This window comes from Papio anubis, chromosome 2 (genome assembly GCF_008728515.1).
Source record: "Papio anubis isolate 15944 chromosome 2, Panubis1.0, whole genome shotgun sequence".
Lineage (NCBI taxonomy): Eukaryota > Metazoa > Chordata > Mammalia > Primates > Cercopithecidae > Papio > Papio anubis.
The window spans coordinates 159,194,089-159,212,293 of NC_044977.1; the positions used below are offsets into that span (position 1 = coordinate 159,194,089).

Sequence of the window (18,205 nt, forward strand, 5' to 3'; positions counted from 1 at the left end):
TGGGGCAAAGATCTAATTTTGTTGAGCATCTGCTCTGTGCTAGGTAGTGTGATTTACATACCTTTTTAAAAAACCGAATCCTACGTCTCAACCCTTTTATAGGTAAGGAATCCTAAGTCCAGAGATATTAAGTGACTCACACAGCCAGGTGAGGAAAGCTGGATTGGCACACTAGGACTGTACCATACCAGGTTTTGTTAAAGCTCAGGTTAGGAGGCTGATAAACTTGGAAGGAACTTCAGACAGCTTTTTCAGATCATAAAAGAGAATTCTTAGCCCACGTTCTTCTCCAGAGCAGACCTGAAATGACAGCACAGCGGGTACTCCTCTGTTTTCACCCGTCTTGCTTCTACTCTCTGACAGTCAGACCTGTGGGAAGCCATGGGAGAAAGCAGCTCTCTGGATGTTTGTACAGATCATGGACTATTCTCTGTGGACCATTTTTCCACGTTACCCTAGGTGTCACTATGTGGGGGACAGCCAGCATCTTTAGCTTTCATTTGAAGTTCTGTCTGTCTTCAGTAGAGGAAACTTTTGCTCTTCACACTTTACATCTGAACACCTAACTGCTGTTGCTCCTCAGGTGGTGAAAGACAGATACAGAGCTTACAGTATTTATCCTATTGGTAGGCACTGAGGGCTGTGGGGTACCTTGTGGTGCCAAAACAGATCCTGTTTTAAGGACACGTTGCTTCAGAGATGTCTATAACTATCTGGTGTCTCTGTTGGTCTCTTTACACTGCATGTGCTCTCCTGGCTGAGAATGACCAGTAGGGTGTGTGTGTGTGTGTGTGTGTGTGTGTGTGTGTGTGTGTGTGAGTTGTAATGAGCAGGTTATTGATATTAACAGATTGACTATAATCTTAGGTTCTGTAGTCCACTCAGCAAACACATACTGAGCAGCTATGATGGGCCAGATACTGTGCTAGGAGAATCAGACCTGGTCCCTGCCCTCCAAAAACTCATAAAACAGTAAGAAGAGACAGGTCTGTATACACCAGTGAGTATAAAAAGGGGTTAATTAAGGAGGTAGGTGATCTGCTGTTTCTGTAGATGCTGGAAATTCCTTGAGGATGAACAGGATAATCTGAATGTACATGTCTAATAGGTCTAAATCCCTCCCTCTCAGAGAGGGTTGCCCTGTGGAATGCATTAGGGACTTTAGCTTGATTAACATGTCATATTGGTGCTAAACTCTGTGGCCAAGCTTTTGGGAGCCATGACAGCCACCTGCAATCAGCAACTTGCCCTTTGTCAACAAGTGCCTTTTGGTCAGGCTGCAGTTTTGGTAATGAATATATCAGTTCTTGGTTCTGGGATGATTACACCCTTATCCCAGGAGTGATTGGGGTGACTATCATGATTATCTTCAGGCTCTGGAATATTAATATTCTGTTTTATAGGGGAAACTGAGGCTCAGAGAGGCTCCGCAACTTAATCAGATTATACAACTTGTAAGCAGGGAAGGAGGGCTTTAAATCTAGCATGTCCTGTGTCAAAACCTTTATTTGTAACCATTAGACCATGCTACAGTGGAAAGCTAGCTTCAAAGTTATCTGTTGTATCCTCTTTAAATCTTCATAAACTAGACGAAATATCATTGATTTGAAAACATAAACTTTACTTCCTTCATTTCTAGTCTATAGCAGAGGTTGGCAAACTTTTCTGTAAAAGTCCAGAGAGTAAATGTCTTAGGCTTTGTGGGTTATAAAATCCGTTGCAACTACTCAGCTCTGCAGTGGTAGCATGAAAGCAGCAATAGACAATGCATAAATGAATGAGTGTGGCTGTATTTCAGTAAAACTTGATTTACAAAACCAGGTAGTGGGCTGGATTTGGCATACAGGCAGTAGTTTGCCAACCTCTGGCCTAGAGCAAGAAGAGCTCTCTTTTCACTGATATGACCAGCCATATGGTCCTAAATTTGCCCCAGGGATTTTTTTTTTTTTGGTTTGTATGTGTGTGTGTGTGTGTGTGTGTGTTACTGAACAGTGTCACCCTTGAAGTTAAATGATGAAATAAACTTAGACTGGGCACAGTAGTTCATGCCTATTATTCCAGAACTTTGGGAGGCCAAGGTAGAGGATCGCTTGAGCCCAGGAGTTCAAGACTAGCCTGGGCAACATAGGGAGACCCTGTCTTGGCAAAAAATAAAAAAAAAATTTAGTTGGACATGGTGGTGCATGCCTGTAGCCCCAGCTACTTGGGAGTCTGAGGTGGGAGGATTGCTTGAGACTGGGAGGTCAAGGCTACGGTGAGCCCTGATCATGCTGCTGAACTCCAGCCTGGAGGACAGAGTGAGACCCTGTTTCAAAAACAAACATACAAACAAACAAAAAATACAAAGAAACAAAAACAAAACAAACTAACCAAAGAACTAGCAAAGGCCAGAAGATGGCCCTGATGTTTCCACATTACTCTTTGTCACCTAGACAATGTGTGTTTTCTGTATAGGACTGTGTTCAGCTGTTTCATCATTGAACGAACACGTAGTTGACAAATCTCTCTTGCCCAGCCAGATCTGAATAATAGTCTGAGCTTTGGTTTTGGCAGAACCACACAGGAGAAAATTTCCTGCTTAACAATGGTGCCGGACTTTTTCCAGAAAGCAGGACTGCTGGTTTCATACAAGTGCCAGCCTTTAGAATCCAAGATCAGGGAACATCTCAGAGAAGGACTCTTAGAGATACAGTCTAGTTTAATCTCCTCATAGGTAGTGAAACAGAGATCCAGAGAGGGGAAGTGGCTTCTCCCAAATGTAATCTTCTAGTAGCCAAGGGGAATAAAAGAGGAAACATGAGGAAAGTGGAGCAACTCCATTTCTTATTCATATATACACATCCCTACATCTACTGTTAGACTACTGTCAACTCCCGTCTGGTATAAAGCATGTTGGGATTTTATTCAAATGCAGATCCTGATTCAACTCATTTGGGAGTGGGGCCTGTATTTCTAGCCAGGTGGTAGTTGATGCTGATGCCGAAAAGTAGACTGCACTTTGAGTCGTGAGGGGCTAGATGCCTGAATCCACCATAACTAGGTTGGGGGAAATAAATCAAGAGTCCCACTTCTACCATCTGATGGGGCTTGTGACTGAGTCACACTGCTGGCACCTGGTGGGCCAGAAATGAGGCTGAGTGCTTATGTGGCTTCCATGGCACCCTCTGCATCTTTTGTTGTTAAGCACTTAAGATTGAGCTTCTGCCCGTATACATAATATGTATCCTGCCTGGTAATTTTTTCCAACACTCCAGGTTCCATCTAAGACTCCTCTCTGGAGGCTCTTCCTTCCTTAAGGCTGGATCTCGTTGCTCATGTGTTTAATGTGAAGTAAGGACTTGCACATTTCTACCAAGTCTGTCTCTGTACCATGCAATCAGGGTTTCTGTAATAGCAGGTCTACAACATCCTCATGTCATTAATGACCACTGTCGAAAATTTTTTGCCCCAACCTACTTTATTCATCTCACATATATTTGCTCCTGACCATCCTGGTTTCATACCTCATTCCCCTGATTACAGCTTGCCTCACTCTTTATACCTGTTGTGCAGCCCTGCTTTTCTAGCTATAATTGACTCCTTTTCTGGTCAGTGATTTGAATTTTTTCCCTAGTTAAGTAGCCTCAGTGAACAACCTCCAAGTCTGGTCCAGCCCTAATATGCTTTGCCTCTAGGCATTCTCTTGGGATTTTGATGGACTTGTCCTGATGCTGTGGTGAATAGTGTCTGTCAATGGCTGGAGTCATGATGCGATTTTATTAATCTCAAAATGCCTCAAATATATGTGCCAACCTGACTTGGACCATCTCCTGTGGCTTGGACTTTCCTCATTATGTCAACCTGACATGATGGACTTTCTCTTCTTCTTTATCCCTAGTTTTAATACCTATGATAACCACATCTGAGTCTGACACCCCATTTGGTATCTTGGCCTGCCCATCCAGTTTCTCTCATAGGCCCCAACACCTGTCCTTGTCTTTGCTGGTCCTGACTTTTTTCTTCCATCCACTTATCCTGATTACAAGAATCCAGCATCCTCTTGCCTGGGCCTGCCTTCATATGGCAGGGTGTCCTGTGCTACAAAGAGCCAGTTCTAACCAAGAAGAGGCATCACTGATAAATAATTCTCAATAGCTTTCAATGTTAGTGAAAAATTTCAAGCTGTGTTATAAACTTGTCAGTTGCAACGTATTTTAATAGTGCATAATTAGTCTGAAAAATATAACAATTTGCCTGAAAAATATATTTTATCAGCTTTCAGAATGACTACCACTCAGGGTTTCAGGAAAACAGGCCACTTTTGTCATACCTCCCACTTGAAAAATTCATCATATAGGCCACAAGACACAACTGATTTTCATGGGACTCAGACAAAGATCCTTGATTCTTGATCTGGAAGGGATGGAAAGGATCATTTAGCTTTGGCTTTCATTTTCCAGATAGAAAACTAAGGGCCTGAGTGAGTAATAGTTATGATTACACTAACATATGACATTGATTGACAGTGTATTATGTACCAGGTACTGTTTGTTCTAAGCCCTTTAAATACATACATTCATCTTAATACTCACTGTCTATGAAGTAGGAATCATTAATATCCCCATTTTGCAGAATGGAAGCTGGTGTAAGAGTGATTAAGTGAATTGTCTGAGATCACACAATTGATTAGTGGAGGGACTAGGACTCAGACCCAGATCATTCAACGACAAATCCAATATGCCCCTCTCATTTTTTAATACTTACCCCCTTGGAGCCTAGATTTCTCTTTCTGCTTGTGAATTCCATAGAGGGACAGGAGGGACAATTCTGACAATTCTCTCAGTTTGGTCATGGCGTCCTCAGTGGCCCAGGAAGGTAAAGTGAAATTGTGAACACTCTGTAGCAAAGAAAAAGGAAGAAAAATGTATGTGTATTTGTATGACTGTCCTCTTTGTTGACTTGTTTTATCCTTTTTCACCCCACAAGAACTAGTAGGGCCAGACTTGCTTGTCCTGCCATTTCTTTCTAAGAGAACTTCATATTGTGATAAGTAGTGGTATTGACTTTCAGAAGAGAAGCTTATATAAATGAATTTGTCCATTCCTACCCAGCCCATAGCTTTTGGTTTAACTCTGGATCAGTGGGTGGCTCATATTTTGTAGAGTAAGGGTGCAGTAGGGAAATAATACCTCATTCCTTTATGAAAGGGTTAGAAATCTTTCTATGAACCTGATAGAGTTAAATGATATTTCCTTAAAAGCTGAATGGGGGGAGGCTGAGGCAGGAGAATGGCGTAAACCCGGGAGGCGGAGCTTGCAATGAGCTGAGATCCGGCCACTGCACTCCAGCCTGGGCGACAGAGCGAGACTCCGTCTCAAAAAGAAAAAAAAAGCTGAATGGGCTACCTGAGGGGCCAGTTAGGAAAGGCAATATATTTCTGGAGCCTTCAGTAATATATTCTCCCCTACCCCTGTCAAGGTCTAGTTTGCTGACTTTTTTTTTTTTTTTTTCCAGAGACAGGGTCTTGCTCTGTCACCAAAGCTGGAATGCAGTGGCCATCACAGCTCACTGTAACCTCAAACTCCAGGGCTCAAGCAATCCTCCCACCTCAGCCTCCTGAGTAGTTGGGACTATAGGTGCATGCCATCACATGTGGTGCTTTTTTTTTTTTTTTGAGACAGAGTCTTGCTCTGTCACCTAGCCTGGAGTGCAGTGGCACGATTTCAGCTCGCTGCAACCTCCACCTCCTGTGTTCAAGCGATTCTCTTGCCTCAGCCTCCTGAGTAGCTGAGGATTACAGGCATGCGCCACCATACCTGGATAATTTTTGTATTTTTAGTAGAGATGAGGTTTCTCCATGTTGGCCAGGCTGGTCTCAAACTCCTGAGTTCAGGCAATCCACCCACCTCAGCCTCCCAAAGTGCTGGGATTACAGGCATGAGCCACTGCACCTGGCCAAACGTGGCTAATTTTTAAAAGTGTTTTGTAGAGGTAGTGCCTTGTTATGCTGCCAGGCTCATCTTGAACTTCTGGCCTCAAAAGATCCTCCCATCTCAGCCTCCCAAAAGTGCTGGGATTACAGGCAGGAGCCACCATACCTGGCTGTAGTTCACTGACTCTTGAGGAAAGCCTGCACCTTGCACACAGTAGATACTTGGTAAATGTGTTAAAATGAATGAATAAGTACAAGCAGGGCAGGTAGACACCTTGTGCCAATATTTATTACCCGTTAGGAAGAGTTGATTAGGAGTCCCCCAGTTTCAAATGCAGGATTAAGAGAGACAGAAAGTGAGTTCGTGAAAGAAGAGACCAAAGTGGAGTGACCTACAGAGGAAATAAGTGAGAGAGATTTGGAAAAGATATCACGTAACATGACCACATTTTGGAATAGCTCAGATCAAACTGTCATAAGGAAGAAAAAAAAATCAAGACTGGAACGAAAATGGGGGCTCCTGCTTTCACTGAAGAGTCTTTTACAGGGCTAACGAATTTTCACTGAAATAGATGCTGATGATAAAGTGAAAATACTGGGAAAGTAGCATGTGATTGGATCAATTAACTCTAGGATGGATGGAGGCAAACTGTGTCATCTGTTATTAAGATGGGACTACGGAGGTAATTGCTGCCCCCTAGACTGTCATGATGACCTCAAAGTTAGAAATCAATATGAATTAGATGGGTGGTCAGAATCTTGCCCCGTATTTAGTGAACTAGTTGGGAAAACAGGAATAGAGAGTACCAGAAGGTGGAGCATGGTGAGTGAGAAACACCATGTAACCGTGAAAAACAATCATAATTTATCTGGCCACAAAGGATATTTCAAGTGCATTGCAAAGCAAGAAAGAGGTTCTTTCCTGGTAAGCAAAGATAAATAGCCTGGCTTGTGTTTTGCTTGTTTATTTCTACATTTGGAAATCAGGTAATTTTCCCCTCTTTCTTTATAACAACATTGTTTTTTCATTAAGACCCAGGACAGGAACTCAGCATTTTGGAGTGGCTGCAAAATGAATAAGCTCCTACCGAATCCAAACGGGGAAAAAGAGTGGCTGCAAAATGAATAAGCTCCTACTGAATCCAAACGGGGAAAAAACTAAAGTGGAAACTCATAGAAGAAAAGCTGTTTTGCTTGTAATTTTCCAAAGGGCGAAAACATAAATAATAATAGAGAGAAAAGAGAAGTTAGCATTTTCAAGTTAATCTAAGGAAGTTGTGAATTATGTTTCAACGTCGAAAGAAGTATGAGTAATACATTCATAAAGAAGTAAAAGAAAATATATTCATCTATTTCAAAATAAGCATGAATCATAAAATCAGATTGCAAGTTAACCTGTCATTTTTTTTTTCTTTTACCTCACAATATAAAGGGTCGTAGATTTTACTCCAAATTCCAAAAAGGTCCTTGTCATGGAATCCTGAAAGTTTTCCCAAGGTAGCTATAAAATCCTGAAACACAAACAGAGAAAGAAAAATTCCTATACAGGTTTCTCAGCTTCAGCACTATTGATATTTTGGGCTGGACAATTCTTTGTTGTGGAGAGCTGTCCTGTGCATTACAGGATGTTTCGGAGTATCCTGGCCTCTGCCCACTAGGTGCCAGTAGCATTCCTAATCTCCCACTTGTGTAACCCAGAATGTCTCCAGACATTGCCAAATGTTCCTTGTGAGGCAAATGTGCCTCTGTTGAGAACCACTGTTCTTCACAGAAAAATGCACCAGTAATATTGGTTACGATAATGCCATTCCAAAGAATTTTACAAACACGAATTGATTATTTCTTCTTACTACATTTAAAATGTAGATAGATGCTGGCTCTCTGTCACATGTTCCTGGTGTGTGCTGGAATTGGATTGAAGTGCACTGCCTCAGATTATTTTTAGAAGTGAGTAAAGTATAACTCATGTGTAAATATGTCCCAGGTGAGAAAAGAAAGCATATTTCAGGCCAAAGCATCCAGGAAAATGCAACAGAAATAGGACTTGGTCTTTGGCTGTACATATAACACTTGGATGGAATGCAAATCTTTCACTAGGTTCTGAATGTTTCTTGAATTGTCGCAATAATGAGACCCAATGTTCAGCTATCTGATTGCTGAAATTGGCAGCCATTTCTGGGAAGCCTTTTGGAAGATAGTCTGTCTGATGGATGAAATTTCTAGGGAACTACAATTTGCCAATATTAACCCCAACAGATTTTCATAAAATACATAGAAATTATTGTTAAAGAGCTCCTACTGCCATTTTCTCAAACATAAAAGCTCCAGGGCCAGATGACTATCGTAGAGGAATTCTACCAAGCTTTTCAAGAGTAAATTATTCTAATGCTATTTTAACTGTTCTGGAGCATAGAAGATGAAAGAAAACTTTCAAAAACTTCTTATGCATTAAGTGTAACACGGATACTGACAAAGGTTGCCCCCAAAATAAAACTGTTAGTTCAATGCGATATCAATGCAAAAGGTGTAAATAAAATAATAGGAAGTAATTCAATGTCACATAAAAGGAAATGGGTTTGATTTGAGAAATGTAAAGTCTGTTCAACACTGGTAAATCTATGAATGTAATCAATCATTGTAATTAATCCAAGGAGAAAAATAATTTGATTATATTTAAAAATGTTAAAACAATCATTCAGGAGATTAAACAACTAATATTGATTTAAAAAATACACTCAAGAAAATATGAAAGGTGGATACTTCCTTAATTTGATAAAAATATGTCTATTTTAGTTTAAAAGCCTGTATGCTTATTAGGAAAACTCCTCTAAAATCAGAAATAAGACAAGCATACCCACTACCAACACTGCCCATAACATTATACTGTAAGTAGTGGCCAGTGCAAATAGGCAAAAGGAAGAAATCAGAGGTACACATTTTTGAAAACTGGAGATACTATAAACCTGAAACAAACCTAACAAAAAATGTAAAGACATATATGGAGAAAACCCTAAAATAGTCTTTAAGATAAAACAAGTAGAAACATGTACCATATTCTTAGAAAGGAAGATTTGACAGTGAAAAGTTGCAAATTCTCCCTAAGTTAAATAAATTTAATATGATCCTAATGAAAATACTAAAAATTAAAAAATACTTTTGGAACTAGAGAAGCTGACTCTAAAGTTCACAAAGAAAATTAAAACATAGCCATGGAAACTCAGAAAAAGCAATGAGGGATGACTAGCCCTTTAGATATTAAAGCATATTATAAAGTCTTAATAATTAAAACCCAAGTTTTGGCTAATAAAAAATTAAACAGAATAAAAATTACATAAATAGGCCCCACACATATGGGAATTTTAATATATAATAGCTTAAATAAGTGGGGAAAAAATGAACTTTTCAATAAATAATGATGGGGCAATTAGATAATCTTCCAGGAAAAAACTTAAACAGGATACATACTTCATACCTCCTCACCAGTATGAACTATAAATGAATTCAATATATAAATGAGAAATGGAGCTAGAGTGGAATTAGAAGAAAGCATTGCAGACTTCCTTTATAACCTAGGAGTGGGGAAAGCTTTTCCAAACATGACTCAAAATATAGAAGCCATGTAAGAATACATCGATGCAGAACCTACATGACAAGAACACGGTAAGCAGTTAATAGACAAACTTTTTAAAAAAATGCCATTCATTATGTGTGATATTGTGAAATATATATTTGATCTTTTTTTTTTTTTTTGAGATGGAGTTTCACTCTTATTGCCCAGGCTGGAATGCAGTGGCACCATCTCGGCTCACTGCAACCTCCACCTCCTGGGTTCAAGTGATTCTCTTGCCTCAGCCTCCCGAGTAGCTGGGATTACAGGCGCCTGCCACCATGCCTGGCTAATTTTTTGTATTTTTAGTAGAGATGGGGTTTCACTAAGTTGGCCAGGCTGGTCTCGAACTCCTGACCTCAGGTGATCCAACCACCTTGGCCTTCCAAATTGTTGGGATTATAGGCGTGAGCCACTGTGCCCGGCCTTATATTTGGTCTTCATCTCCATTTTCTGCCATAGAACTCCTAAAATCCTTGGAGTCTCCAAAATATGTCTTTTTGCATGCTAATGATTGATTGATGGCTGGCAGTCCCTGGCCAGCTTTAGGATGGGGGCTGGTCACCTGAAAGCCAAGGCTAGGATTAGAGCATTGGTACTTTTAGCCCTACTTCAGAACCTCTGGGGAGGGGAGGAAATTAAAATTTAAGTTGATAGCCAACAGCCTATGGCTTAATCAATCATGCCTATGCGATGAAATCTCCATAAAGAGCCCAAAAGGACAGGGTTCAGAGAGCCTTCAGACAGCTGAACACATAGAGGTTCCCGGAATGTGGTGGTCCTGAAGAAGGCAGGCAAGCTTCTTAACCTTTTCCTCATATCTTTTGTAATATCCTTTGTAATAACTGGTAACTGTGTTTCCCTGAGTTCTGTGAGCTGCCCCTGCAAACTGATCGAACCCAAAGAGGAAGTCTTGGGAACCCCAACTTAAAGCCAGTCTCTCAGAAGTTTGGAGGTCTGGACTTTCATCTACGTCTGAGGTGGCAGGTTGGGGGCGGCCAGTTTTGGGGCCTGATCCCTCAACCTGTAGGATCTGATGCTATCTCCTGATAGATGGTGTCAGAACTGAATTGGAGGCCAACAGCTGGTGTCCACTACAGAACAGGCGGCCTGTTCGTGGGGACAGATCCTCCGTATTTGGTCACAGAAGTCTTCTGTCTGTGTTGATTGATGTTGTCAAGCGAGAAAAACAGGAAAAGGCACGTTGACTGTGTTTTTTTCACACACAAAATATTACAGACAGAAATGTTAAAATACATAGAAAAAAGCTTCTAAAAACTTATAGTAAAAGGAAAATCAATCATCCAAAAGAAAAATAGTCAAGGGATATTGATATAAAAGGAAATACAAACGGCATTTAACTGATGAGAACACACGGACACACAGAAGGGAACAACACACACTGGGGCCTCTCGGAGAGTGAAGGGTGGGAGGAGGGAAAGGGTCAGGAAAAATAACCAATGGGTACTGGGCTTTATACCTGGGTGATGAAATAATCTGTAGCAACAAACCCCCATGACACACATTTCCCTATGTAACAAACCTGCACTTGTACCCCTGAACTTAAAATAAAAGTTAAAAAAGAAATAGAACCCCAGAAAACAAACCAAAACATGGCATTTAACTAGATGAAGAAGCCCAAACTCACTCATCACACAAAAAAAGTACTACAGCACGATGTTGTACAGTAGGTATCATAGTGAGCTTCCTTGTCTTATTCCTAATTTTAGAGGGGATGGATGCTTCTAGTGATATTATTTTCCACTTACCAGATTGGCAAATATCCCCAGAGTGGTTTACATACTGTTGGCAAAGTTGTGGAGAAATGAGCACTTGCATGCAGTGCCGATAGAAGTAGAAAGTAGTAAAACCTCTTTGGAGGGCAAACTAATAATATCTCAAATTAACCCAGAAGGTCTACTTCTAGGATATTATCCCACAGGTATTCTTGTGAAACTATTTAGATGCACAAGATATTTATACATGCTGTTTGTAAAAATGCAAGATTGAAAAATGACCCATATCAATAGGGGCTGGTTAAATAAATTATGGCATAAATAGAAATATTACACATTTGTTAAAAAAAGGAAAAGAAAGAAAAGGAGGAAACTATTTACATACAGATATAGAAATATTTCCAATATATTTCATTAAATGGAAAAAAAAAAACCAAACCAAGGTGCCCAGCCCCATGAATAGTATACCATTTTCATTTAACAAGAGGAGAAACTATCAGAATATATTTTTATGTTTGTATATGCATAAGGAAATTGGAAGACTGTATGAAATATTACATAAAAGACTACATAAAATACATAAAAGACTGCATAAAATTAATACATAAAAGACTACTAGGAAATAATGCTAGTGGTTACCTGTGGGGTCATGGAGACTTCCACTGTATTCCTTTTTAGATTTTCTAATTTTTGGACAGCATGAAGTATTACTCATTCAAAAGATTATTTTAAAAAGTACACAGCATTATGTCTACCTTTTGTATTGTGCCGAAAATGAGTATTTTGCAAAATAGAAACATAGAAACAAAAAAGGACTATCCTTTGTATATGAAGACAATAATCCCAGCCCCTCAGCCTGAATAAGGAAGGTAATTTTAGACTTGTATTTATTCTCATCCAGCCATTTACTCACACCTGGTTCCTCCTAAGGCCATGAGAAAAGGATTCAAAAGGACTGGCTTGTCTATCGGCTTGTGACTCCCGTACAGGGAAGGGAAGCAGGAGTGATGACCCCCCTCATTAAATATTCTAACCCATTGCTATAACCAGCCACTGACAAATGTATTTGTCCCATCTTTTTAAGAAGCCAAAGCTTCATCTTGTGTCTTGGCCCTCACACTCAAGTACACCACTAAACAAAACTAGCTTTTAACCTTATAAGGGTGCAGCCTCTTCTGGAATTCCTCTGATGTCAAAGTCTCACTCCCAAGTTCTTGAAAACGAGGGCAGTTCCTGAAAGGCAGGTATAGCAACTGAGGATAAGAGAAAAATCATGAAACCGTTATGAGTCAGAAGGACTTTGCTAAATATACTGCAGCAATATTTTAAGCCTCATTAGGTCCAAAGCAACCTTAATAAAAGATTCAAATGTGTTTTGAGCCGAGTGGAAATTCCAAAATTGGGGAGAAAGAATCAAATGATCTACAGGTCTTGAAATAGTAGGATATGTATTCAGAAATGAAAATTCTTTTTTTTTCTTTCATAAACTTGCCGTGATATAACTGTGCTGTTGGTAAATATTTACACTTCTTGATCTTCCATGTGAACAACTGTTATCTTGCTTCCTCCCCAATCCGTTTCATTTCTTGCACTAGGTGCACATCTGTACACACACACACACACACACACACACCCCAACACGTGTACGTATGGAGAAACGAATCTGATTCTGGAAAAAATTGTAAGTCAATTAATCACTCATTGACTTCAGTTTTTGCAAATTTGCAGACTGTTAAAATAAGAGAACATATTAAATACTTAGAAAAATATACTTCAAAAACCTGTTGTGAGGACAAAGTGATCTTCCTAAGATTAATTAAAATTTGACAGCATTTTGTAATTTTAACTATAACCCACAGGTTTGTGGCTCCCAAGTTTATTTTGTTGTCCTTACTTTCCATCTGTGACTAGTCCTGTATTTCTAGCCCTTGATAGAAATAAGTAATTTGGATGTTTCTCTTTTTCCTCAAATTTAACATGTACAAGGCTAAACTTGTACATGTTACAAGGGCCTTCTTGCTGTCCCTGAAGGCACAGGCTTAGGATCTCTGCATAAAACTGCTCCCTGCCTTGAACACTCCCCAACTGACTTCTACTCCTCTTCTAGCCATCCTTCCACGGCCTCTATCATATTAAAATGAATTCCTCTAGGAACTGCACTGCCCTCTTTTCCTATTACTGTCCCTTGTCACTCCTCTCCAGCAATGCTGTGGGCCTTCTTGCTGTCCCGGAAGGCACTGGCTTAGGAGCTCTGCATAAAACTGTTTCCTGCCTTGAACCCTCCCCAATTGACTTCTACCCCTCTTCCAGCCATCCTGCGCCAGTCTCTATCATATTGACCTATTTCATTTCTTTCCAGGAACTCATCGCCATTGGACATTATTTTATTTACTTCTTTATCATCTATTTTCTATAACATATAAACTTGATGAGAGCGAGGATCGTGTATGTTTTGTTCACTGCTGCAATGTCAATGCCCAGCACAGGGCTTGGCATATTAGTAGCTACTCAGAAAACATTTATTTTAAAAGTTGCTTCCTGTCCATCATTTCTGATTCTGTGTGTCACCTTGTCTTACCTTGCTTCTCCTCCTCTAACATCTTTTACCATCTCATTTCAGGCCTTATTTCTTAATTCCCAAATTGCTTCATAGTTATTCTCTGGGGCTCCAGTGTCTTTTCCTTCCAAGCTATTGTCAGGCAAGTGCCCACAAGTACCACTCATCACATGTGCATAATACTGAAGAATGTATACAGGTTTCTTTTAGGTCCATTGCTTTAGTCTAAATTTGCATGCATGGCTTTCAAATTTTTCCACAGGAGAAATTAAATTGTTGAGAGAAAAAGCACAAGACTGTTCATTAAAAGGCCTTGATTTTAATTAATTACTTTCTGGATGTTAGTTTTTTTTCATCCACAAATTGAGTCAGGCTGAAAATAAACAGAATAATCACCAAGACATCTGTCCAGAATTTTGCAGTTTACAGTGTATTTTCCATTTTTGAACTAACTTGACTTTCATAAATCCCTAAGAAGAAGTTAGGTGGGTGCTATTTTCTCATTTTACAGAAAGGAGACTGAGATTTACGGAGGTTACGCAAGGTCATATATCTGAAGTGGTTGTTGGCTCTCAGACGTAGGTTTTCCAACTTCAAATCCAGCCCTTCTTCTCAAGATTCCTCCTGGCTATTAAATTTGGATTATCTAATCTGTGTCCAATATAATCAATTTTATTTTCATTCTCTTTCTAAATATGGACTCTGGGCACAGAAGAACTGGGATTCTACGTATTTACTCACGGTCATGTTTTTGTGCTGCTGCCTTCCTCTTCTTCCTCCCTCTCCTCTGAGTTCTGGTTCAAGTTCTCACTCTTTTTTGAAGACCTGAACTACTGCCCTGTGGTAACTGCACGTATGTCTCATTCTCTGACTTCACCCAGCATATGTGGTTTGTACTTGAAATTATTGCCCGCCATCTTATAATGTCTTCTACACATTTCACACATGCTAATTTGCTTTCATCAGACAAATTATACATTAGAAAAACTGGGCCTCCTATTTCTCTACAGTATTCGGCACAGCTAATTGCTGGGAATAAGCTAGTGTTGACTGGTTTCATTAGACTTCTTAGTTGATATGAGATAATTTTTTTGACCTTAGTGAATCAGATAGATGGAAGCCATAGGTAGATAATGTTCCTTGCTTCCCTCTTTCTCTCCATCACTTTTCCTGTTTCTTTCCTCCTCTTCTACTGGCACCTGCATTCTCTTTCTGTGTAATTTAATTACTATCATTCGGGATTAACGGTTAAATAGCTGCTGTGTTCTACATTTTGCTAAATTTTGGTGCTGCTATCCAGTCTTTTTATTTTTATTTTTATTTTTGAGATGGAGTTTCGTTCTTGTTGCCTAAGCTGGAGTGCAATGGTGCAATCTCGGCTCACTGCAACCTCTGCCTCCCCGGTTCAAGTGATTCTCCTGCCTCAGCCTCCCAAGTAGCTGGGATTACAGGCGTGCACCACCATGCCCAGCTAATATTTGTACTTTTAGTAGAAACAGGGTTTCACCATGTTAGCCAGGCTGGTCTCGAACTGCTGATCTGCCCACCTCGGCCTCCCAAAGTGCTGGGATTACAGGCATGAGCCACTGCACCCGACCTCCAGTCTTTATCTCTGCAGAAAAGGCTGCTAAAAGTGATTATTTTTCTTTTCAGAATAAAATATTCACAAATGCTTAAGAATATTGGTAATCATAATACTTCCCTCCTGATTCTGTGAAGGGAAAGAGATATAAATAAATCATCCTGTCTTTTCAAGAAACAGCAGAAAAATGGTTGGAGTAGATTTACCTCCAGTGACTTTCTACACAGCATTTGGGAAAAATCCTTAAGTCCCTAGATGCAGCAATTAAGTCAAATTTCTAGGGATGCTGGCAGGGCAAAGAGGATAGTAACCTACCCCAGAGGTCACTGGGCAAAAGTCTGGGTCCAGCAGTCAGTCTAAGCTTCAGCCATAAAGAGTTGAGATGGTCATGCCTATGATGGGACTGCAGGGAAATTAGGAAGGGATTCTTTGTCCAAAACTATTCCTTGCATATAGCCTTAAGTTCCATACCTGGAAGATTAGTTAGATTTATCTGTTACTACTTTAAAAATACCAATTCCTCTGAAAAGGTTAAAGAGTGCTTGGTCAGTCCCACCCTGTGTAAATACGTTTGAGAGTTTCTCTCAAAACAGCCCCATTCAGGCAGCTTGGTTTATAGTGCTGGTTCTCAAACTTGGCTCCCCACTGGAATCATCGAGGGAGATTATTTTTTAAAAACTGATGCCTGGGTCCACCCTCAGACATTCCGATTTCTTATGGAGAGTGCCCTGGGCATCAGGACTTTTTAAAAAAAACCCACGTGATTCTAATATGCAGCTAAGTCTAAGAATCACGATTTTATAGGGAAGAAAATTGCTCTGGAATGAAACAGGCCTAGTTTTAATCCCAGAGTGATGCTTGCCAGCAGTGTGGCTTTGGACCAATTTGTTTGTTATTTAACCTCTCCAAGCACTTATTTCCCTTACTATAAAAGGAGAACAAGAATATTATCCATTCAGAGTTGTTATGAAAGGTAACATGATGACGCATATAAAATGTCGGGCAATAATTATGTACTCAAATCTTTCTTTTTTCTCTACCTAGGAATGTGGGTTTTCATGAGCGGAGGAGTGTTTGGCAGCATAGAGATCTCTGGATAATCTGGAGAGAGGAGAAACCTGTGTGGGGCACCAAAAGCCTGGGAATTAAAGGCAGAACACTGGAAGACTAATCTCTCTCTCTCTCTCTCTCTCTCTCTCTCTCTCTCTCTCTCTGTGTGTGTGTGTGTGTGTGTGTGTGTGTGACGAAGAGGCAGCAAATTGCCAAGAGTTGCAAGAGTGGCAAAACAATGTGGATCATACAGATCCAAAGATAAATTTGGTTCCTACTCTCTCTTAGCTAGGGGTTTCCATGTCCTAAATTGTCCTTTGTATCTTTATTTAAGAAAGAATTAAAACTGCACAGTTCAAGGAGTATCCAGACTCCCAAATCCACAACTGCTGAGTAGCCTGCCTTCCTCATTCTAAGTCCATCTGAAATCTCCTGGTTTTCCCAGTATACTGACCTGATCTTCAGAAAGAGGAACTGTGTGCACTGGAATGGGCTGCCAGAGTAGGTTAGGATTCCAGATGCTGACACCCTCTGGGGGAAACAGGGCTGCCAGGTTTGTCATAGCACTCATCAAAGTACGGTCAACGTCTGTGCTTCGAATGTAAACCTAAGTAGGAAAATCAAAGCAGAAGCGAACGTAAAGGGAACATGAGGTTTTCTTCTGCAGAGTTGCAAAGGTATTAGAGAAAGGACAGGACACCCACAGTGAAATGTTACAGGCATTGTGCTAACATCGGAATCTTTTTTTTTTTTTTTGAGACGGAGTCTCACTCTGTCGCCCGGGCTGGAGTGCGGTGGCCAGATCTCAGCTCACTGCAAGCTCCGCCTCCCGGGTTCACGCCATTCTCCTGCCTCAGCCTCCCGAGTAGCTGGGACTACAGGCGCCCGCCACCTCGCCCGGCTAGTTTTTTGTATTTTTTAATAGAGACGGGGTTTCACCGTGTTAGCCAGGATGGTCTCGATCTCCTGACCTCGTGATCCTCCCGTCTCGGCCTCCCAAAGTGCTGGGATTACAGGCTTGAGCCACCACGCCCGGCCTAACATCAGAATCTTAATACTTGTTAAGGAATGAGCAATATTATGATCATGGTATAAAGCAACCTTGTTGGTCAATAGTTGAATTGACAAATGAGTTCAATTAAGCAGTGGCTACTTGTCAAGCCAAAGTATTTATTCAGGTATTCATAAAATCTTGAAATTACTCACATTCCAAAATTTCTAGGAACAAAATGTTGCATAAAGAGGAATATGTTTGTAAACAAGATCTCTGACTTGTATAAGTCCCTTGCGAAACAGGCAAAGCACTTTTATATATGCAGAATTATTTTAATTCTTTCAAAGATCAAAGTTCCCACTCTTGGCTCCCCAACTTGCCTGTTCATGTTTATAGGACTCATTCAAGAAGGTTCTATATCTCTTTCTTATATACTCTCCAAGTTCATAATGCTGCTCCATGCCCAGCTATGGGAAAAAAAATAAAAGCAAAAATTAATGGAAGTAAGTTCTATGAATCACACTATCATGAACATTTGTTGATTTTTTTTTTTCATTTTAAGTGTAGAACGAACAATGGTGTGGTTTAATAGTTCCACAATAATGACACATATTTAAATGAAAACAAAAGAGCTGTAATCTTTACAGTTCCCTGACTCCCTGAGAAAACTCACTTATCTTCATTAGCACTTAACATAGAGAACTTGCACACAGTAAGTGCTTAGTTGATAGTTGGGTGATTGATCTGATTTAAGTAAGTTCATCTCTG

General features: G+C 40.2%; 1 protein-coding gene across 1 annotated transcript in view; it reads right to left on the reverse strand.

The window, feature by feature from the left end:
* Positions 1-18,205, reverse strand: part of ACP3 (acid phosphatase 3) — a 50,429-nt gene that overhangs the window by 19,072 nt on the left and 13,152 nt on the right. Inside the window, exons 3-7 of the mRNA XM_031663761.1 lie at positions 17,818-17,904; positions 16,898-17,050; positions 12,409-12,507; positions 7,330-7,422; positions 4,744-4,876 (exon numbers count right to left, since the gene is read on the reverse strand). Coding sequence (XP_031519621.1) covers positions 4,744-4,876; positions 7,330-7,422; positions 12,409-12,507; positions 16,898-17,050; positions 17,818-17,904 — 565 coding nt within the window. The remainder of the gene's footprint in view (positions 1-4,743; positions 4,877-7,329; positions 7,423-12,408; positions 12,508-16,897; positions 17,051-17,817; positions 17,905-18,205) is intronic.